At 40.5% G+C, this 24,004-nt stretch overlaps 1 protein-coding gene across 1 annotated transcript in view; it reads left to right on the forward strand.

Moving 5' to 3' along the window:
- LOC149457286 (serine/threonine-protein kinase 17A-like) overlaps positions 1 to 23,752 on the forward strand; it is a 96,229-nt gene extending 72,477 nt beyond the window's left edge. The window contains exons 3-7 of the mRNA XM_089683943.1: positions 13,516 to 13,660; positions 17,381 to 17,507; positions 17,825 to 17,873; positions 18,223 to 18,402; positions 20,309 to 23,752. Of these exons, the coding sequence (XP_089540069.1) occupies positions 13,516 to 13,660; positions 17,381 to 17,507; positions 17,825 to 17,873; positions 18,223 to 18,402; positions 20,309 to 20,561 (754 nt within the window). The 3' untranslated portion in view covers positions 20,562 to 23,752. The remainder of the gene's footprint in view (positions 1 to 13,515; positions 13,661 to 17,380; positions 17,508 to 17,824; positions 17,874 to 18,222; positions 18,403 to 20,308) is intronic.
- The last annotated feature ends 252 nt before the right edge of the window (positions 23,753 to 24,004 follow it).

Consider the following 24,004-nt stretch of genomic DNA (forward strand, 5'->3'; position numbering starts at 1 on the left):
AGCATGTGGAGGAGGTTGAGGCTCTTGGGACCTCCAATGGGGTGGAACTCATTACTCCTTTGGAATTATTTTGTGGTTATGGCATGAGCCACACACACACAGCAGCTTTTCTTTGTTTTTGTTTTGTTTATACTGTATTTTAGTCTGTTTGTCACTGTATGGCTACAGCTTCCGCCAAATGGTCCAGCTGGTGCCAGCCCCTGCATGGGCATTCTTGTTGTACTTTTCAAAACCTCAATGCAGTTAGTCCCCTACATACGAACATTCAACTTGCATTTGCATGTCACACACAAACCCGGTGGGCTGAACAAAAAAAAAAATAAAGGATCACCGTACCACCACAGGCTATGTTGGTGCAACAATCTCTCCCGTTGTGCCTTTGTGTTCTGACAGGGGGATTCCCCCTGCCAGAACACACTGATCAGCTCTCGCAGCCAATGTCTGCAAGCACTGACTTTTGTTGGACTTACGAGGATGTTGGACTTATGCACGAGCTCCCAGAACAGATTTAAAGGCTGAGGGACAGTTTGCCTATGATGAGACTAGTTTTTAACATTGCATTTTTTAATATTATTATTATTATACAGGATTTATATCAACAGTTTGCTCCGTGCTTTACAATATAATGGGAGACAATACAGCAACAGTACAGTTCAATACAAGAGGGATAGGAGGGCCCTGCTCCTTGGAGCTTACAATCTAGGAGATATATTTTATCTCATGTGCAATCAAGTAAATCCTGAGTACTTTACATATGCCTGCATCATCTAACACTCTATAATCCTCATTAATTGGCCATCCCGACACTCTTTGTATGGAACTGTCTCTGACTGTGTATGAGGCAGTTTCACTGCATAGCAGAGTCTCTGGCAATCTTATTTGTATGGGGAAGTTCATGGCATCTCTCCATCTTGGCAGTATGGGGCAGGCTGTGCAGATTTTTGGACGTTTCTGGATGCTTATCTTGGTGGTTGTAAAGGCTAAAAGGCATGAACGGAAAAAAACCTTCAGTGTGCAGTTCCCACCTCAGCCCCCCCTTATACTTACCTAGGCTCAGTCTCGATCCAGCGATGTACACAAGAGCAGTGGTTCTCTCTCCTCATTGGCTGAGACACAGCAGTGGGAGCCATTGGCTCCCGCTACTGTCAATCATAGCCAGTGAGGAGGGAGTGGAGGGTAGGACTGAGCCACGCTCTATGTGCCCCATGAATATACAGAGCCGACTTGGGAGATGCTTGCTCTGGGGGCACTTGGCATTGGGAAGGGGCCAAAAGCGCCAAGGGGGACTCGAGAAGAGTAGGGTTGGGTCTGCTCTGTGCAAAACCTTTGGACAGAGCTTCTAAGTATGTGTTTAGTATGGTAAAGAAAAAAAAAGAGCTATTGGAACCACTTTAACCCACCAGTCTTGTGTAAGGGGTTGTGGGTAGCTTTACGTGCTTAGAAACCACTGATGGCAATTTTCAGTGCAGTGTCTCCAGTGAAGCCAACATTGCCATTTCCTAGGGAGCAGTAATAAATGCTTACCTTTTCTGCACTGGAATCAGTCTGGTGGCTCACGGATATGTTGCAGTTCAGGGAGCACCACAACAGCACTTTCAGGTCTCTGCAGAAAGTGTAGTGGAAATGATTCATCAAAAACACAGCAGACGAGGCCACACGCTGATGATGTCCCACCATCTTTGAGACTCTCAATATTGAAGCATATATAGCAAAGGATAAATTAAGGGCAAGAATGCCTGGAGGCAGCCTTGTCCAACTTAATGCTGAAGGGACACGGTGGAAGCCCAGCAAAGCACAGTGGCACTCCAATGTATAGCTAGCTTTAAAAGTAAGGTACACAACATTTTGGCAGCACAGTTAGCAGCTAGCCAGCGAAAAAAAAAATAACACTGTCTAACAACTTATGTTAAAAATAGAGGTTTTTTTTAAAATACATTTTTGTTGAGTTTTTCCACAAAAAATACAAATAGAAAAACAATACTACAAGTGGAAGCAATATGCATTACTTATATTATATATATATAAGTCAAAAGAGGTAATAACATGGTTGTGATGTTTCAGTACTGTTAAACCATAGGTTTTAAAATGTCTAGTGTGTCCCTGCGTCTGTAGGGAGGAATGGACTTCTTCCAGGCATACACTTCCTTAATTTGTTCACTGCTATATACAGTATACTCCAATATGGAGACTTTCATAGACTTGTCGTAAGACTGCATTATACAAAGGTTCCTAGACGAGCCAATGTGGCTTCTGCATATATTTGCAAATGTTGTGTAACTAAAATCCCTGTTTTTAACACAAATTGTTAGTAAAAATTTAAATGGTTACCATTTTTGTGCAGCATGTAGGGAAGTAGGTTTGTATGTATTTCAATTGCTGTGGGATAACCTGAATAATAGAACTAGGGAACACACTAAAGTAATTTTGGATAGATACAAATGTAGAAGGAAAATAACAGTAATAGCCATTTAGTTTGGACAGAATAACAGAAACAAAATAAAATGGTTTTGGATAGATACCAACGCGTAGAGAGAATGATAGAAAACAAAATAGTTTTGGATAGATAAGGATGTGTAGAGAGGTAGATCACTGAAAGATGAATCATCTGAAATAGAAAAATAATATTCAGGGAATTCCCTATCCCCAAAAGCAGTGGTGTCAAATTGAAATAAGTCAGGCATATTCTAAAAGTCTTTAGATAAAAGTTATAATTTTTTCTGGATGAGTAGACAATTATTAAAAATATTATATAAATTATCCTAAATTAACCCTAAATATTCATTTTGGGTGGTCTTGGTTTTAATAGACCAGGGAGTGAATTTGTGGTGTCATTGGTTAGGAAGGGGCATATTTTGGAGATGTTGTGTAGGTTTAGGCAGTAAGCTTTGAAAAGTGATTGGATGTGGGCCATAACGAGAGATGTTAGAGTCCAGGATTACACCTAGAACCATGACATGTGGGGACGGATTGATAGTTGTGCCAGCAATATTATGAGCTTGGTTTTGGATAGATTGAGTTTCGGAAAGTGGTGTGACATCCAGGTCTGTTAATAAATTAGTGATGCAATGTGGAGCAGGGGTGTATTTACCACAAGGCAAACAAGGCACTTGCCTAGGGTGGCATTTTTCAGAGGGGCAGCACCTCCCCCCAGAAGAAGGGATGGAAGAAGGGACACGCGCACCATGGGAACCAGGTGGGATCTAAGAGAGGCTGCAGGCTGCTTGATGGTGTATGTAGAGCCTGACTCTCATTTCCGGGGATGTCCGGAGCTGTAAAGATGGGTGTATTTCACTCTATTGTTGGTCGGTGTCCGTGGGGGGCAGACGATTTTTGCATTGCCTGGGGCAGCACAAAACCTAAATACACCACTGGTGTGGAGACTGATGTTGTGAGCTGAGAGATAGATTTGGGTGTCATCAGTGTAGAAATGGTATTGGAAGCCATGGGAGGCTATGATGGGAGGCTATCAACTGACCCAGGTAGGAGGTGTAGATCGAGAATAGGAGAGGACCAAGAACAGAACCTTGGGGAACCCCAATGCAGAAAGGAAGAGGAGAGGAGGAGGTAGAATTGTAAGTGACGTTAAAAGTGCAGTGGGATACGTAGGATGAGAACCAACAAAGGGTACAGTCACAAAGACCAAAGGAGTGGAGGTTTTTGAAACGGAGTGGTTGGTCCGCTGTGTCAAAGACAGCAGAGAGGTCCAGGAGTAGAAGTACATAATAGTGTCCATTGGATTTAGTCCTTAGCAGATTGTGAATTTTAGGAGAGCAATTCCTGTGGAATGTTGAGGGCGAAATCCAGACTGAACGGGATTAAAAAGGATGTGAAAATATATTGTATAACAGACATTTCATAGAGTTAAAATCGATAGCCATTAAGTAACCTCTGTTCATTGAAATGAGTGCAGTGCAAAACAAATGGATTGATGACAGTTATTTTAGCAGAGCTACTAAAAACCATCTGCAGATCCTAGTTTTAGCTAACAGGGCAGACAGGTGGATAAGATTAAGTCTGGGATGAAAACAGAGATGTCTGGAAGACAATCAGTGTGACCAAATGTGTCATGTTTGTCTGGAATGTTCCTTCAATAAAAATGAATAAAATATGTATACACTAATATGTGCGGAAAAGACACTCCTGTGGAAAAATCCTGGAAACAAAAAGCTAAACTCCTAAATAGGATTATAACATTCCTTCTCCGAAGCATATAATGGATTTTTAATGTAACGTGCACAGGTGACTTGATGTTGTAAATGGAAAGCCAGGTGCTGTTTAAGTTCTACTGCAGATTACCCACAAAGACTATTTTTGGCCTATTATTTGATTATTTTTTTTCCATGACGTACATAAAGCAGCTGGAGTCAGAGAAGAGAGCTGCTGTTTTCAGTCCTTTGTCTGTTGGCCTTGTGCTTCATTGCTCATTAGCCGCTCCTGTAGACAGCAAATGAGTCTTGCAGGCCCCTGAATGTGGAATGCGCTGAGACAATAAATTCTCATAAAGGCATCTTATCAGAGCCAGGGAGCCAATTAACCCCTTCAGTTCAAGTCTGATGGCCGTTATGTAAATAAAGGCAAAAGTGGCCAGCAATGGGTGAACACTGGGAATTCATTCTGAATGGGAACGTTTCGCTCTGACATCATTTGTGAGGTCAGATATTATAAAAATTAAATAGCAAATGTCTGCTGTGCTTCAGAAGGAATTTAATGACGAATGGCACACTTTTTTTTGGCGAGGGGTTAGGGAATATCAATAAAAACAAGATGATAGATATGGACAACATGTGAGTTTTTTTGTACAAGAAGTTGTATAAAAAGGGTTGGTTTAGGCTAGATTTTGTCTCACTAAACAATTAGCTAGTTTAATAAATTTGAAAACTAGGACACGTAAGTTGAACTCCAGCAAAACAGTTTTTTTTCAATTTAGGCCCTCTCTACATGGGGTGGGCTTCACCAGGAGTTTGTTTGCTCAGTGGGGGATCTGTCTGCTGATCCCCGCTGACACAGCGGATGGCTGGTTTGTGCCCACTCTCCACTGTTGGTGGTCGTATGTAAACGGACCGCCAGTCCATTTACACCCAACTGCCATCTAATCTCATCGGCTAGACGGGGGGGAGCGGATCCTGTTTTTAGCAGATCAGATCAGATTGGATGTTGGCGGGTATAAAGGAACATGGGCAATGGATGGTCCAATCGTGTCCGCCTAAAATACTGACAGATGGACCCCAGTGTGGAGAAGGGTTTTTATGCCATTTATGTCTTTTTTGTGGAGATTATTCCTCTCTTGTCCTGTTGACATTACAAGGAGTAAAAGAAATCTCAGCAGGGACAAAAAGACAAAACTGACAGATATCTGAACCTTTCTTACTCTATCCAAAGTCCAAAAAAAATGTGGCTGGCTTTACTTTAAACTTTGGCCCATGCCACAAGATTCTTACACTGGTACCAGAGAGCACTCATCTGGACCTACAGCTTTTTCTTGTAACAACTCTTTTTAAGCCCCTTTACAAGTTACCATAAACACTCATACTAAGCCTTATTTGGATGAGCACTAATCATGGGCTATTTGATGTTTTACATATTGAGGCAGTTATATTTCAATACAGATTGAATAGAGGGAAAGGCGAATATTGCAGCTAAATCCGGTTTTGTTATTTTAACTTTTAATGAGCTAATTGTTTAATCTAGACAATAGTTTTTAAAGAAGTTGGGGACCAGCCATCACCTGTTCAGGCAAGAATTACCTTGATAATTAGTATGCAATTTACACTGTAGGGTACCGAATACTGTAGTCTAGACTACAAAATATACAACATAGTGTATCAGTCTGCCCAGCACGGGTGGTATTTAACAAAGCAAGTCAGTCTAGCACTGAGTGACTTAAGCTGGCCATAAATTTATTGAATTTGGCTGATCCAAGTCAAGTTGGTCACCAAACCGTATTGCTTAACTGCAGAGAAAGGAGATCACAAGCCTATTTATAATTTTTGATATTGCACTTTTTGGGCCCACAAGCTAATGGGATTTAGAGGTTACATATATTATTTATTAACTTAATAGAATCTTATCTTAAACGCCACATGCACATGGATACAAAAACCACTGTGTTTAAGCCTAAATTGAGATTTGATAAGTGAGTGAAGTTTAAGATGAAGAAGCACAAGCCAAAGGTCTTTAGGAAGGGAACAATTGAATATTATATGAATATGTAGAAGTTTAAACACCTTGGTTCAAAATGTACCTAGCATTGTATAGGTCCACCAGATATGAAGCACATCACCAGCAACATTACAGTGCCTAAAACACAAATTGGAGTGAGCAGAATGGAAGTGTGCTAGTCTGATCAGTGCCATATACCATTGAGTATGAACCTTAAAAGCCATTTTAGTAACAAGGCTTACCTCAACTTTCATTTATACAGTCATGGCCAAAAATATTGGCACCCCTGGATTTCTGTCAGATATTGTACCACTTCACCCACAAAACTGTTGCAGTTACAAATGTTTAGGCATTCTCATGTTTATTTCTTTTGTATGTAGTGGTATGACACAAAAAAGTAGAAAAACAAAAAGCCAAATCTGACACATTCCACGCAAAACCCCCATAATGGACTGGACAAAATTATTGGCATCCTCAATTTAATATTTGGTAGCACTCCCCTTGGAAAAAATAACTCATCATTGGTTTCCTGTAACCTCTCTACTGGAATTTTGGACCACTGTTCTTTCGCCAACTGCTCCAAGTCTCTCACATTGGAAGGGATCATTTTAGCAACTGCGGTTTCGAGATCTCTCCACATGTGCTCTATGGGATTGAGATCTGGGCTCATTGCTGGCCAGTTCAGTACTCTCCAGTGCGTCTGAAACCATTTCTGGGAGCTTTTTGACGTGTGCTGTGGGTCATTGTTCTGCAGTAAGACCCATGACCTCTGACAGAGACCCAACTTTCTGACACTGGGCCCTACATTGCACCTCTTAACTTTTTGGTAGTCTTCAGATTTCATAATGGCATTCACACAATCAAGACATCCAGTGCCTGAAGCAGCAAAGCAACCCCAAAAGATCAGTGAACCTCCACTATGTTTGACTATGGGGACTGTATTCTTTTTTTTAAAGGCCTCATTTCTATTTCTGAAAACAGCAGAATGATGGGCTTTACCAAAAAACTGTAATTTTGTTTTGTCTGTCCACAGCACATTCTCCCAAAAGGATTTTGGCTTCCTCAGGTAAGTTTTTGCAAACTCCAATCTGGCTTTTTTATGTTTCTGTGTCAGCAGTGGGGTCCTCCTGGGTCTCCTACCATAGCGTCCCTTTTCATTTAGATTACAACGTATAGTGCGAGCTGGCACAGTTGTACCCTGTGCCTGAAGGTCAGCTTGAACGTGTCTGGAAGTTCATCGAGGTTCCTTATCCACCATTTGAACAATCCTTCATTGTAATCTTTGATCAAATTTTTTTTTGTCCATGTCCAGGGAGATTAGCTACAGTGCTATGGGCTGTAAACTTCTTGACAATGTTGCTTACAGTGGACACATTACAGTGGAACATTAAAATCTGTGGAGATGAACTTGTCCATACTTTTACACAATTTTTGTTCTCAAATCCTCAGACAATTCTTTGCTGCTCTTTTTCTTCTCCATGCTCTATGCGGCACACAGAGACACACAACAGAACGGTTAAGTCAGTTTTTCACCATTTTAACTGGTTGCCGGTGTGATTTCTATGTTGTCAGCACCTGTCAAATGATACAGGTGACTTTAATTCCAAATTACAGAAGCATCACAAACTTGGAATGCAATTATTTCTTACAATTTTGAGAAGGTGCCAATAATTTTGTCCAGTCCAGTTTTGGAGTTTTGCGTGGAATGTGTCAGATTTGGTTTTTGTTTCTCCACTTTTTTGTGTCATACCAATACAAAGCAAAAGAAAGAAACATGAGCATGCCTAAACATTTGTAATTGCAAAAATGTTCTGGGTGAAGTGGTGCATTATTTGACAGGAATGCAGGGGTGCAAATATTTTTGGCCGTGACTGCATATCCCCTGGAACATGTTAAGTTCCAGAAATAGAAAGTCGTTTAGTCTGAATCATTTTTACTCTTCAGCCATTTCTCCTTTGTGATATTACGATTTGAGATCCTTCTAAGTTACAAAGTGCTCCGTGTGAAAGTACAGAAGCTTTGAAGAGTTTTGTACGGTAAAAGTGGTAGCAGCTTATGTCAAGCTGTAAATGAAATTTACCATAGTGACACAAGCATGTTATCTACTTTCCTCCAGGTATAATGCTGTTAGTTTGTAGCTGTCATGTGACAGCAGGAGGAGACCTTTGTGACCACAAACATGGAAATGTCTGGTTGATCTTTAACCTTATATACAGCAAACACATTATCAGGGCAGCAATATCCCAAAGAGCCCCAGGGATATGCTGATTATGCACCATGTTCAACACCAATTACATCTTACAAATCTGTCAACTGTCTCTGCCTACTTGACCATCTGCATTCACTGATGAAGAATGTAAGTCCCGTTACCATTTTTGTCAAACAACCTTTGGACAGTAATAGTTTAAATCAAATGCCAAACCTACCTAAACAATATGGTCCCTTTCACATGAGTGGTCCAATCGGGACCGCCTGTCCATTTTTCAGGCGGACTCTCCATTCTTCTCCATGGAGCAGTGGATGTAAACTGACTTGTGTTCTACCTCCAGTCCGATCTGGCAAAAACAGATTGAGGGCAGTCAGTCCATTTATATCTAACTTTCCATAGAGAAGAGTGAACTGTATCCGTGTCCACTCTACATATGCGGTGGGGACACAGACGTGTCATCTGGCTGCTCCGCTCTAATCGGCAGGGGATCAGTGGACAGTTCCTCTGCTAAGAAAAACCAGATCCAGCCCATGTGAAGGGGGCCTATATGTTACTGCAGTGCAGACTCCTCTTAAAGCCCAGCTGTACTTTTAGTTTAGATAAGCTTCACAAATGCCAATAGTAATAAAACAAAAGATGTGCAAAGTTATACAGTGTGGTTTCTTTATAAGAGAGCCACGTCCCGAGTAGAAAGGTTTATCTTTTGCCAGCATGCTGCAAAGTGAGACCCTTGCTCTCTGTAGGGAAGCAGTGATTTCTTTGCAGGGGTCTGACCCACATAAGTCAGAGCCAAAGCTCTCCAATCAGCAGGGAGCATAAGAATTGCTGATTGCAGATTTGTAGGTCTGACTCAGTGGGGGTGTGTTAGACCTCTGTAGAGAGACCACTGCTTCTACGCAGAGAGAAATGATAGCATGCTGACAGCCAACATGCTTTTCTTCTCAGGCTGTGGCAACTTAAAAAAAAAAGAATTGTAAGGTTAAACAGATTTTTGGTGCACCTGGAATGCATTTAGCTGATTTAAAAGATATGTTCACCTTTGCACAAAAAACATTAAATGCACACTTTTTGGAAGGTAAAAAAATGTGCATTTATTATTTTTTGTGTTAGGAGCCTCTGAAGCATTGAACCAGTGATCAGCAGATCGCTGATATCATGCAGGTGTGCTGCAGACTGTCAGTGTGTCTGCTTGCTTGTACGTACATCCCTTTTGAGCAAGCCGATACTTCTGATAGGAAGAATCAATGAACCACCACAGCACTCACTGCGCCATGATAGTTCATTGAGGACTACAAGCCGACAGCAGCTAAGGCTGTCGGGACCTGTAGTCAATTCATTCACAGAGGACTGTGAATGAATGATGCGGCCGTGTGGGCGGAACCCCGCACAGCCATTCTGTTTTTCGAACAGTGACAGCTAGTACGGGGAACTGGGCAGTGGGTGGCGGCTGCAGGATCGGGAACATGTTACATGCTCCATCCTAAAAACGTGTGGAACATGTAACATGTTCCCAAAGGTGAACTTATACTTTAAACTGAAGATTCAGTTGGATTAAAGTAAATGCTGTACATGTTAACATGTTCAAATGTTCATTATATCTTTTTGTAGATTTTTTTGGAAGCAGTCTTATGACCATTTTCTCTTCCTACTCCTTTTCTTGGACTGTGGGTAGACAGCGGCAGCCCTCTGATGTCACTCCCCGCATTGAGCTCTGCTGCAGCTGGGGCTATGGTCATTCACACCAGAGGTGGGGCAGAATTGTCAGACTTTAGTTAATGCAGCTCCCTGAATGTAGTCCATGTGGTCCTATATTCACCTTCATCCTCGGTCCAACATTCTACACTGTGCAGCCCTGTTGGAGGCACAGCCTTGTTACACAACCTGTTCTTGCCATGTCCTCCTCAGTCTGCGCATGTGCTCCATGATCCCATTGTTTCCAATAGGGAACCATACTCAGGATGGTCTTAAATGGTCCTGCACACTCTATGCATAGGAATGAATGGGGGCACACATGCTCAGGCTGAAGAGGGCAAGGACATTTGTGAACTAAAACTATGTGGTTTTCTACAAGGCCAAATAATAAAGAACACTTTATTGAACATGGAAGCAAGACCAGGTAGGCTGCTTTTAGTGAAGTGGGGATGCGTTTGTTAATGCCTTGGGGTTGATTTACTAAAACTGGAGAGTGCAAAATCTGGTGCAGCCATGCATGGTATCCAGTCAGCTTCCAGCTTTAGCTTGTTCAATTGGGTTTTGACAATAAAACCTGGAAGCTGATTGGTTTATCTGCAGAACTGCACCAGATTTTGCACTCTCCAGTCTTAGTAAATAACCCCCTGGTATCAATGGTACAGTTGTCATTCTGATGATTTAGCTTGAACACTTTTCTGCTGACCCATAAAAAGCATAGAGATTAGAAATTCTGGCACTTTTCTAAAACCTGTTTACAGCATGCTTGTATCTGTGAATCAGAGACGGTCAGCTAATTGGCATTATCAGGAGACAGCAATGGCAGCTGTATACTCTTCTCATGACAGGTGCACTTTAATATATTTGGTTTAATAATAAAAAACTGACCATAGAAATATCAGACATACATAAACAAACAAATTATAGTAGTATGAGAACTCTGTGGCCTTGTACACTGAAACATATGCTACAAACCTGTCATGGTAAAAATGTAAAATCACTGGGTCTTGCTTCATTGCAGCTTGGGTTATCACCTCAAATACCCTTTGTATAATCCACCATGGATGGGAAGGATTATTACATTTGTTAGGCTTGTAATAGAACACAGGAGCGCTCACCTTCATAGCCAATAGCAAAATGTAGCAACAAGATTGTACTTGTCCATTTGGGATGGTTGGGAGTGACATGGAAACAAGTCATTCTGTACTCACCCTGAATGGGTAGAACTTGCTCACACTGTCATTTAATGTGAGTAAACTGTATTAATAGCCAGAAGCTACACTCTTTCAGGAAGGAGATTGTCGGGTGTATATTAGAAATAAGAACTGACACAAAGCACCATACTTAGGATACCATTAATAGAACATTGTGTTTGGTCTGCCGGTCATGACTCCTTCTCTTATGAATAGCAGTCTTATGTTAGGTCAAGCTTTGTCATTTTACTTGTTGAGTCCTAAAAATTTAGCTTAGGATTCCTTTGCTGATCTCCTTATAAGTTTTAGTTTACACTTGGATTGGTGGGGTGCAAATGAGGTAATGCCCCCACCCCCTGTACCCCTTAAAATTTTACTAAACCCACAACAGTAAAATCAGTCTGTATATGCAGTAAAGCATGCTTGGTATACTCACTGTGAAATCTAAGCGGTTAATCCTCCGCATTGCGTAAAAAGGCTGGTTGATCCTGATTGCTCTGTTCCTCCCCTTTAAGCGACCACCTCTTATCTCCTGATAAGACAGACTGAACTGTAGGCATTTTGCACATGATCAGTTTGGTGTGTATTGCTAGAGAGGTTTTTTTTCTTAGGAGAGTGCACGTGATCAGCACAGGGCCAATCAGCACTGTCCAGACAGAGTTTAGGGGTTCTGCATCCTCCTAGAGCAGAAAGAAAACTCCTCCTACAAGCTTTAGCTAGTGCTTGGCTGAACACTGAAGTCACAAGACCACTATATACTGCTAATAAGAAAAGGTATTTAGCAGTTTATATTTACTAAAATAATTGAATTTCCATGTAGTATATACTGTGGGAGACCAGATATAGTGAACACAGGGTCCGGGGTTTAGTAACACTTTAAGCTACAATGGCAGGTGGATAGTGGTGTACACATATGCCTTTTTCTTTGCTTTGTGGCATGGCAAAAACTATCCCCCCTGTCGCATTTAGCAGGCAGTACCACCACCAAACACAACATATTCATGTGAATAGAGTCACGCGGTAACCGTGAGCCAACTCCAAATCTGGTATTTCTATTCAAACAGCCCTTTTGGTTGTCCAAAAAACAGGCATTCAGGAGGCAGCAATATTGCCTCCTGAGTGCCTGTCAGCCACGCCTGCACTACTCTGGAAAGCGTTCCACCACCTGATTGCACTTCACAGAGCTATGCATGTGTCACTAAGCCCTAAGACTGTTTGGGGTGCTGCCTGTGACAATAGGGCAACCTCCAAAAACCAGACAGGTAGCTGGTATCCTGCAAAGAATCAGGTGGATGACAGGAGGCATTTCATTGCTCTTTTTATTTTTGGGATTGAAAGGTAAATATAGTTTTACATGTAGACTACACCTACACTCTCTACTCAAAGCAATAGCAGAAGTCTTCTTAATGCAAATTTAAACAAAGAAACAAAAATGATATGTGCTGCAGCTTACTGTTCCTTAGATGTGATGGCTGCAGTTATTTTCACTTTACAGGTTAAGAACATTTTCAATATGTACAGCAAGTACACATGCATTGCCCATGACACTTGTAAACTACTAATCCCATTAATCCCCCAAGTAATGGAGATGAACAGTGGCAGGCATGTTTAATTCCATGGCTGCCTCCATAGATACAGTGAAGAAATTAGTGTAGACAGAAAGGGACTAGATGTGTGTTATTTGCAGGTGAAAATAAAGGCAAAAAGCATTAAAAATGAATCAGCCACCTCATCCAAAGACTGATGAGTTGCAGTATATAATTGTTGTTTAGGTCTAACTGTTCTATTTCACTTTTAGTGCTTGAGAGGTGTTTTTCCACACTGGAATAACTCCAGGCAAAACAATTGTTTTCTATATGTCCTGTTCACACTGTACCACACCATTCTGCATTTTATCCCAGCGCACAAGAATGCACCGCATGTCACTGTACAGCAATGCAATGCACTGCGCTGCTGTACTATGACATGAATGAACTGTCATAGTAACCCTACCAGCAGCTTACTGCACCCGGAATGGAGAGCTGGTGTACACTAAACCACTGCAGAAATGGCCCTTAGATGGCTTTCCTGTTGCAGAATGGGGGATGGACAGAAAATCTGCCAGGGTGCAGAAGGCAATAAAACCCTAACAGAGGCTCTACCCCTACCCAGGTCTTAAAAAATATTTTGAATGGAGTTGTTCTTTAAACAGCAGCACATACAATCTTGCCCTATAAAACAAAAAATCATACTGTGATTTTTACTTGCATGTTTTTGAATTTGCAGTGCGGCAGGTGGTGAAATCTTCAATCAGTGTGTAGCAGATCAAGATGAAGCTTTCACGGAAAAGGATGTCATCCGGCTCATCCGCCAGATCCTCCATGGAGTGTTTTATCTTCACAGAAATAACGTTGTCCACTTAGACTTAAAGGTAAAGTTTGTGCTCAGAGTGATTAATAATTATACACCACCAAATTAGATTTGACAGATCTATGTTTCCCAACAACGGGCACTAAACTGTGTTCATCTTGGCATAGAGATGATATAGTTGGGTGCCCCATGGGACTTTTTGTAGATTGTCCCTGTTGTCACTGCCATTAACCCTTTGACTGTCAGCAATATAACTTGTATGGGCAGCACAGTGGCTAAATGGTTAGCACTTCCGCCTGGCAGTACTTGGGCCGTTGGTTTGAATCTCAACTACGGCACCACCTGCCTGGAGTTTGCATGTTCTCCCTGTACCTGTGTGGGTTTCCTCCCACACTCCAAAGACATGCTGGTAGGTTAATTGGCTCCTGTCTAAATTGACCCGTGTATGTATGAATGTAAGTTAGGGACCTTAGATTGTACACCCCTTGGGGGTTAGGGACTGGAGGGTTATGTGAATGTACAACATATATGTAAAGCGCTGCGTAAACTGACGGCGCTATATAAGTACCTGAAATAAGTAAATCAAAGTTATAGCTGAGCTTGCATTACAATTTATTAGCCAGCATTTCTTATTAATCTAGAGGTAGTTCTACCACAAAGCTTCAGTGTTTTATTTCTCTGTAACCAATCTACATCTGAACACAGAGGAGGAATGTGTCTTGACATGTCAGCCCCTATGTGACCGTAAAATGTTAATCAAAATCAACAGCATTATGGCTCATTTACACTTACGTTGCCCTCTGAAAAGCGATCCACCGCTGATTTGACAGGCAGAGATGGTGTTATGTTGTCTCCTCACTGCTTGTTTTAACCTTTAAAATCCCACACATTGCATGTGTTTTCAGGAAGGATACAGCGTGGGCCCATTCAGTTGATGTGACGGGGAGATCATTTTTGGATTGCAGTAATGCAAAGCATCGTGGCCATGGCATGTCTGCACCCCATCTGCTTCCTTCATGGGGGGTCACTAACTATTACAACTTTTATTTAACCTACTAATTTGTGACATGCAAAAGCAGAACATAGTGTATATAAACTCAAGTAACCTTGCGTTTTCCAAAAAAGTTTAAAAGACAAACTCAAAAATAAAATAGTATAATTCAAATCTAGTAGCAATAATGACAGTGATTATATCTACACCAATAAATCTAACTTGTTGCTGCAAGCGCCTGACATGTGTTGCCACATCTAAACATACACATTACCAAAATAACTAGAACCCAAAAAAATAAGTGTACAAAAATAGAAGCAATAGTAGTGAAATAAAATTATATGACTCCCAGTGATACGGAATACTACCTAATATCCAATAAAAAAATACAATATCAAATATTAAATATATTAAATATTAAAAATAAAATAGCGTTCATATAGTCCTCATAAACAGGTAAACAGAAACGTCCCATGCTCCAAATATGTGTCAGTAGTGTAATGTCCACATTCATAATTTCAAACATGCATCTGATCTCCTCATGCAGCACACCGCTATGTGCCCCCATCAGTCAATGCTACCAACTTATCTTCACACATGACCCACTGTAAGTTAGGTTAAAAAAAGCCTTCTCAATAACATGGGTAAAATTCCTTCTATCTTCACAATGCAAAGCCAGTAACTCAATAGTCTGATATGTTAAGGGAAAGAATAAAGATCTCTCAAAGTGCAGTACCCCAGTAAAAAGCAAATTTATTCATAAAAGTGCTCAGTCATACTCACAAAAATAGTGTACTGATCCAGTGCACAAGAAACATTGCCTATTTCATTAAGATATAAATTGCCTCCTTAAAGAAAAACATCCATCCAGCACACAGTAAGTAAAATAGCCGACCTTGTAGAGGCGTGGGTATGTGATGTAATTTTACTTACTGTATGCTGGATGGATGTTTTTATGAATACATTTACTTTTTACTGGGGTACTGCATGAGAGATCTTTATTTTTTCTCTTAATATATGCCTGTATGACCTATTAAGTTATTGCCTTTGGATTATGAAGGTAAAAGGAATTCTACCCATGTTATTGGGAAGGCTGTTTGTGACCTAACTTACAGTGGGCCAATAAGTGGAGGTAAGTGGTAGCATTGGCTGATGGAGGCACATAGTGGTGTGCTGCATGAGGAGATCAGATGCATGTTTCATCTTATTGAATGTGGACATTGCACTACTGACACATAAGAAGATTCTGTTTACCTTTTTATGAGGACTATATGTTCACTATTTTATTTTTAAATATTTGAGATTGTGGTTTTTTTGGGAGATTAAGTGGTATTCCATATAAGTAGGTGTCATTTACACTCACCGGCCACTTTGTTAGGTACACCTGTTCAATTGCTTGGTAACACAAATTGCTATTTAGCCAATCCCATGGAAGCAATTCAGTGCATTTGGGCATGTAGACATGGTGAAGATGATTTGCAGAAGTTCAAACCAAGCATCAGAATGGGGAAGAAAGGGGATTTAAGAGACTTTGAATGTGGCATGGTTGTTGGGGCCAGATGGGCTGGTCTGAGCATTTAAAAAACTGCTGATCTACTGGGATTTTCACACACAACCATCTCTAGGGTTTACAGAGAATGGTCCAAAAAAGAGAAACTATCCAGTGAGTGGCAGTTGTGTAGATGAAAATGCCTTGTTGATGTCGGAGGAGAATGGGCAGATTGGTTTGAGATGATAGAAAGGCAACAGTAATTCAAATAACCACTCGTTGCAACCAAGGTATGCAGAATACCATCTCTGAATGCATAACACGTCGAACATTGAAGCAGATGGGCTACAGCAACAGAAGACCACACTGGGTACCACTCCTGTCAGTTAAGAACAGGAGACAGAGGCTACAATTCTCACAGCCTTACCAAAACTGAAAAACAGAAGATTGGAAAACATTGCCTGGTCTGATGAGTCTCGATTTTATCTGCGACATTCAGATGGTAGTGTCAGAATTTGGCAAAAACAACATGAAAGCATGATCCATCCTGCCTTGTATCAATGGTTCAGGCTGGTGGTGGTGAAATGGTGTGGGGGATATTTTCTTGTCACACTTTGGGCCCCTTAGTATCAATTGAGCATAGTTTAAACACCACGGCCTACCTGAGTATTGTTGTAGTGTCCCCATCTTCTGATGGCTACTTCCATCAGGGTAATGCACCATGTCACAAAGCTCAAATCATCTCAAACTGGTTTCTTGAACAAGACAATCTGTTCACTGTACTCCAATGACCTCCACAGTCACCGGATCTCAATTCAATTGGGATATGATGGAATGGGAGATTCACATCATGGATGTGCAGCTGACAAATCTACAGCAACTGCATGATACTATCATGTCAATATGTACCAAAATCTCTGAGGAATGTTTCCAACACCTTGTTGAATCTATGCCATGAAGAATTAAGACAGTTCTGAAGGCAAAAGGGGGTCCAACCCGGTACTAACAAGGTGGACCTAATAAAGTGGCCAGTGAGTGCAATTTTAGTTCTCTACTATTACTACTATTTTTGATTAATATTTGAGTAATCATAGATTGTATCATGTGATGTAGTTTCATTAGGAGTACTCTTTATTATTTTGGGTTCTAGTTGCGCAGCACTATTTTGGTAATGTAGAACACATAAAGAGTATCATCTGAAATCTGTTACAATGCATGGGCCACCAAGTTTACCTCCCTTTACTTATTTGTTATTGTTTACCATCTCCTAAGTTTCTTTTCTTGGGTTTTGTCTGTTGCAGCCACAGAATGTCTTACTTACCTGCAGCAATCCACTGGGCGACATCCGTATTGTAGACTTTGGCCTCTCCAGGCACGTGGATACCATTAAGGAGATTCGAGAGATTTTGGGGACACCAGAGTATGTAGGTAAGTGTAATATTTTCTCAGATCTCTTACCAGTTCACATGGCCAGTAAGGAATTATAATTTAAAGCTTCTGAGAATATACTATAGCTCTTACAGAACATAATAATATTCATTTTGTAAAGCGCTGCGCAAACTGTTGGCACTATATAAATCCTGTATAATAATAATAATAAGCATCAAACTGCTCATTCAGCAACTAGCAGATGAATGTATTTTCCACAATACATGATTTTATATCTGTTCATTATTCCATACTAGAGGATGCTAGTGTGATGTAGATCTCAGTGTTATTTATTATATGCTTTGTTACTGTTTTAGCTCCGGAAGTGCTCAGCTATGAACCGATCAGCACAGCAACTGATATGTGGTAAGTATCCTACCAATATAATAGAAAAATTAAAGGTACAGAAACAAAAGTACATTTTAATAAAGTAATTCTGTAGTTCTAGATAATTAGGTGTAAAAATACTATATACTTAGCCTGCCCCCCTTTGACCCCTACATTTTCAAGTTGCTTGCTTTGCCCAAAGGTCAAAAAAGGTTTGAAATATCATTTTAGTTATTTTTATGAGTGCACTGTAAATGGGAACACATAACAACCATATAGTGGGGTTTTCTGAAATCTGAGTTCAGAAGTGGAAATATCCTTTAAGTATATAATGCATCAAGGCTGTGTTGGAGCTGATGCTGTTTAACCCTTATCTTTTCATATGCAGGAGTATTGGAGTACTGACATATGTCATGCTTACTGGAGTGTCACCATTCTTGGGAGACAACAAACAGGAGACATTCCTGAATATCTCACAAGTGGCCACCGAGTACCCCCAGGAGGATTTTGAGGGAATCTCTGAACAAGCGATTGAGTTTATTAAGTCTCTTCTTATCAAGAACCCAAGGTGAGCAGTTGTGAGACTGATGCTGTTTGACATATCAACATGTTAAAAATATTTGACTTAGAAGGAATATTTAGTGTTTTGCACTTCTTCCCCTGTCAAACATTTCTCTGTCTCGCTCTAAATATTCCTACTTGCAAACCTTCGGTTAGAGACAGAATCTGCAATCACACAGCTTTGCTGTGCTGCCTCTTCTGAAAACACATTGCTTTGTTGCACCAGTATAATGGATGCACCCTGCAAAGTAGCATTGTACTCATCAGCAAATAAATGAGTCAGCCTTAGGCTTCTCATATTTATTGGGTACTCCAACAGGGAGCTCTCTGTTCCATTATTTCCAACTCCATTCCTGTTTACCTTAATGTTTTGGGTTTTCCCTTCCAACTTTGCATGTTCCTACACATCCTGGTGCATTCTGCATATCTTAAGATAAAAGATAATCTAGTGTGGAGTGGAACCTGCTTAGAATGACCACAGCTGGTGTGCAAACCCAAAACTTGACTGGAGAGCAGGGGTGTCAAACTCAATTTCATTATTGGCCGTATCAATAGTATGGTTGCCGTCAAAGGGCCAGTTTTATGTGGGTGCACTACGCACAGTGTGCAGGGTTCAGGAGTGCATTATGTACAGAGTGCAGAGCTCAGGATTATGCTACGTACAGAGTGCAGATTTCAGGAGTATGCTGTAAACAGAGTGCATGGTTCAAGTGTGCATTATGTATAGACTGCAAAGTTTAGGAGTGCACTATGCACAGTATGCAACCTCAAACTCCCCCGAAAGCTTCTTTTCATCTCTCTCTCCTACCTTGTCTGGCTCTAGTAACTCCCTGTGTAGGTAGCTTTACTTCACCTTGCAGGGAGATTGTTCTCTCTCTCAGATTCTTGAGATCTGTCCCTGCTGTGAGTGCATTGCAGGGATCTGTTAGTTCTGGGAGCTGCTGAGAGCAAACCTGTCCCTTGTAAACACAGAAGGCTTCTGTGTTTACAAATGACAGCGGGGAGCTGAGGGTGAGAGCCGGAGGTGGCAGAATGGTGTTCCTCCATGTTCTATCTGCAAAAATGGGTGCGAGGACCACGTGACAAGGGCTCAAATACTGGATTTAGCCTGCAGACCATGTATTTGACATATGTGCTGTAGAGAGTTCCCTAGAGCTATAAAAGGTTTTCGGGTGGTATAGCGCTCCAGCATCTGCCAAATACTAAAGTTTCAGTTTTGGGTGGACTGACCCGTTTGATAAAGTGCTTTCTGAGTTAAAAGATATTAGTTCTGTTGTGAAGGCACACTCAGGCTCTAGAGATTTTCTTTATGTTCTGCACTTAGCTTGGATCATCTGCTGACGAGGATCAGGCAGTGTTGCATTTGTTGATAACCTGTCGCCATACCAGAAAAAAAACGTGTTATAAATTATGGACACCAAAGTCTTTCATATGACTTCAGCTAAGTATATCTGTTTAGTGATCCAATGAAAAGATTTCCTTGCTGAAGTTTAATTTACATCATGGCTATTGTTGACTTGTACAGCTCTAATCTTAATTAGAATCCACATACTTCATTCTCTTCTACTTTTAGGGAGAACTCAGAGGTGAGGACCTTTCTGTCTTATTGGACTTAAGGGGTGAAGGTTAGTTTGATTGCAGAGGAAATATCTTGCTGCTGTTGTACAGGAGAGATATAGGCAGTGGGTAGTGTACCATGTTGGTGTCCACCACCAAATCCAAAGAACTAAAATTTGTGGTCTAAGAAGTACAACACGTGACATCTTCAAGTTAAGGCATCAGGCAGAAATGCAACCATATGTTAAGTAGATGGATAAATTGTAGTTTTATTTCCATACCTGTTGAAATACCATGTCCAGAGTTGGTGCAGAATTACCTTTTGAATTACCTTCTGTAATCCCCTCTCTCCACAGAAAGAGAGCGCGTGCTGACCAGTGTCTTAAACATGCTTGGCTGATGTCATGTCAAGAACCAGAGTCACAAAAAGACAAAACTTTTGAGCCAAACGAAAGTCAAGTGGAGACCCCTGAGTCAACAGAAAAAATTATGTTGCTGGCTTCATATGCTGTGCACTGTCCATGCAGGGAAACCATAGAGACTGACCTGAAAAGTGTGAGGAACCAGTTTACAGCTCTGAAGGAAATTCATCCAGAGGTTGTGTGTTAATAGAGGTCACACACCGATAGTGGAATTAGTCTCCAAATTTGCAATGCCACACGCACCACTTTTCTGCCTTCCCATGAATGAAACGGGTACTTTTGAAACAATAATCTGATCAGATTTTTAAAACTTGGACTTGACTCTTCGGTTTCTGTGGTCTTGTTACTGTGGAAATACTTGAGCACAGAGCTGTCTATATATAAGTTGGTGTCTGTGCAATGGCAATGCAGATTCATCACTGTTTTTTTTCAGGAGTTAAAGACTTCTTATATATTTGAAGGCCAAATCAGCCTTCTTTGGGAAAAAGAAAACATTGCTCATGAAAGACTGCTTTTCAGAATGGCTTGGGCATGGAACAGAAACATAGTATTTTTACTGACCCACCTATACTAAGCTCATTTAAGGTCCATGATCCAGGATTGAACACAAAGGCTTTCACATGCCAATATTTTACGACACCCAGTTATTTACAGATAATGCTTTTATTGCACTTGGGATTATTTTTGTAACTGTGGGACAGGGAAAGCCTGTTTGTACTGTAAAAGGGTAACTTTCTTTTAAAAAGAATACAATTTAGAGTATGTGTTGAATCTATCACTATAACTTTCAGGTGCTAATCTAGCATCAATGCTTTTGGTTTTCTGTATGGTTATAATGAAATGTTTAAGGACATGTCTGTTTTCAGTGTATACAGTACCTACCCTGTATAATTGCTACTTGGCCTATGTGCCAGGAAGTGGGAGATTATCCATTGTATATCTAAAGGCACACATGTGCTTTGTTATTTATTTGCATAATGCAGCTAAGATTGAAATGCATTTTATGTGTTGGACAACCATATAGGAGACCATGTCAGTGTCTAATTAGAATTTGCTGGGAATATCAACTAGCTGATTTACCATGTTACTTATGGTGCCTGAAAACATTTGTAAAGAGCATGTTTATTGGTTCCTTGACTTGATCCAGATAATGAGTATTTTGTAAGATTACATTTTTAAGTGGTAAATAGCTTTAGAATATCGGTTAATGGACCAGTAAACCTAAAACACAAAGTGACCTTATGTGGAGAAGCTTCAGTTGCAGGTATGCAGTATATATGTAAAAGTATTCATAGTTGCACTGAAAATGTAAGTTTGACACTGTATGTAACTAAAGCTGGCTATAGATGGATCAAAATGTGACCAGTTCATTGGGGACCGGTCAAATTTCGATTCATGTATGGACATCCCCATTGGACTGAAGTTGATCGGGAATGTTGGAAAAGTTTTCTCGATTAGCAGCTGCAACCAATCAGCTGCAACCAATCAGCTGCAGCCACTGATCAGTGTGTTCTATCAGCAGAGGAGCACACTGTCAGAACATGATGGGGTTGATTTACTAAAGGCAAATAGACTGTGCACTCTGCAAGAGCAGTTGCTTCAGAGCTTATTAAATGAGCAGAAGCTCTGTTGACTTCCATCATCCAATCATGTGCAAGAAAAAATGCTGTTTTTTTTAATTTTCTTCGCACATGATTGGATATTCTTTGCAAAGTGAATCTTTACCTTTTTTACTAAGCTCTGGAGCAACTGCACTTGCACATCCGCACTTTGCAAGGTGCAAAGTGTACTTGCCTTTAGTAAATCAACCCCAATGTTCCAGTTGGGAGGATTCCTCTATCCAGCTTGTTTGTGTGGATGGAGGGATCTGTTCATTTTTTGATGAACCTGTTGGCTGATCGAAAAAGAAATGAGTCATCTATGGCCCACTTAAAACTCTTACTTTAAAACAGTAGTTGTCAATTTATGTGCTAAAGAGGACTTTAAATACAGCCCCTGACATCATCAAAGGGCCATACATAACATTCAATATATGTAATGTTTAAGCAGACTGTCAAAAACTGCAGCCCTAATAGAGGAAATGGGGGTCAGAGATTGTGGACATACTACATTTGTGGCTGGAGATATGCTGCAGAAGAAAATACGAATCCAAGAACATGTTACATGAGGCTAGTAGAAATCAATACCATTACCCTACTCATTGCTTCTACTACAGGCTGCTGAGGTCCGCGGGCTGCACATCCTACACCAAAGGGTCCCATGCTGCCCTTGGGCTACATGTTCGGAACCAGGGCTTTAAAAAAACCTTTATTCAGTGGCTCTGCCCACCATGTCTGTCAATAAACCAGTCAAATAGATAATGTGTGGGTCTGTAATCCAGCAGTTCTACATTTGAATGCATTTGCTCTTTCAGTACAGTCATTTGCACATACAGTATATTGCTGGTTGGATCAGCAGTTGTGCAACTCATGCATGCCTTTCAATGACCACTTTGAGATTACATGTTTGCAAATTTTGAAAATGAAATTATCCATTAATGCCTCCTGATGGGACGCTGATAGACTGAGTCTAACATTTGATCATGCCATGTATGTATGCACTATAAATTACCAGTTATTTACACAATTTCAAGATTTTAGTGATAACTGAATTTATTGTAAAAGATAAAAACCATTAAAACCATTTATTTCATGATAATAAGTTGCGGTCCATTCTAGTAAGTGGTAACTATTTATTAACAGACATGGTGGATAGAGCCACTGACTAAGGTGTTACCGAGTGTGCTCCCCTAATATGTGCATGTTGAGTACCTGATAATGCTTTGTGGACTCTACGTAACTATGCAATTCTCTTTTAGTGGGCATCTAAGGCTAAACATGGCTTTAAAGTGTCAGATGACAGATTATTTTTCTCTGGTTTTATGTACTGATACAGGACTATAGCAGCTTAGATCAAATAGGAGAATCAGAACCAGCAGTGACACTGTTATATGAGTTGGAGCCATTACTTGAATTAGAAAAGGACTTTTCTTATGTGAGCCTATCTCTGGCTATGATATCAGAACATCTTCAGTTCCACATTTTCTTCAGCAATGGCAGGCAAAATGACACGGTGCCACATTTTTCATAAAAAAAAATTAAAAATGCAACCTTTTCTTAGTATATTTCATTTTTTTTTTCTAAACTATTTAGCCAATATACTCTTTAGGGTAAACTAGTATTTCATCTTTACTGTCCCTTTAAATGTCTGCCACTCAATTGTGTGGTGGTACTTGTAAATGCCTGTTAATTTTTTTTCTATGTATATTTATTAAGGGTCAATTATGTTGGTCCTGAGTATACTAAATTAAATATGGTCCATTAAGAATCATCAATAGTATCCCATTTGGTTTCATGGAAGAATTGCAGAGCTTTGTCATTTTGTGCAACCTGCCTCTCACACTGCAGAGACAGGGCGGTGTTGGAACAAGGGAACACAATGGCTGTTTTTTTTTACTAGATCAGATTCAGGAACATTTCTGAAGATGAAGATATGGTCAGCAATGTGGATTTTTGCAAGGTAACTATATGAATGAGATGATGAGATGCAGACCATCCAGGTTCCCATAATATCTAGAAAGCTGGTAAAAAG

This window comes from Staurois parvus, unplaced genomic scaffold (genome assembly GCF_062004578.1).
Source record: "Staurois parvus isolate SC_StPar_1 unplaced genomic scaffold, SC_StPar_1.0 ptg000328l, whole genome shotgun sequence".
NCBI lineage: Eukaryota > Metazoa > Chordata > Amphibia > Anura > Ranidae > Staurois > Staurois parvus.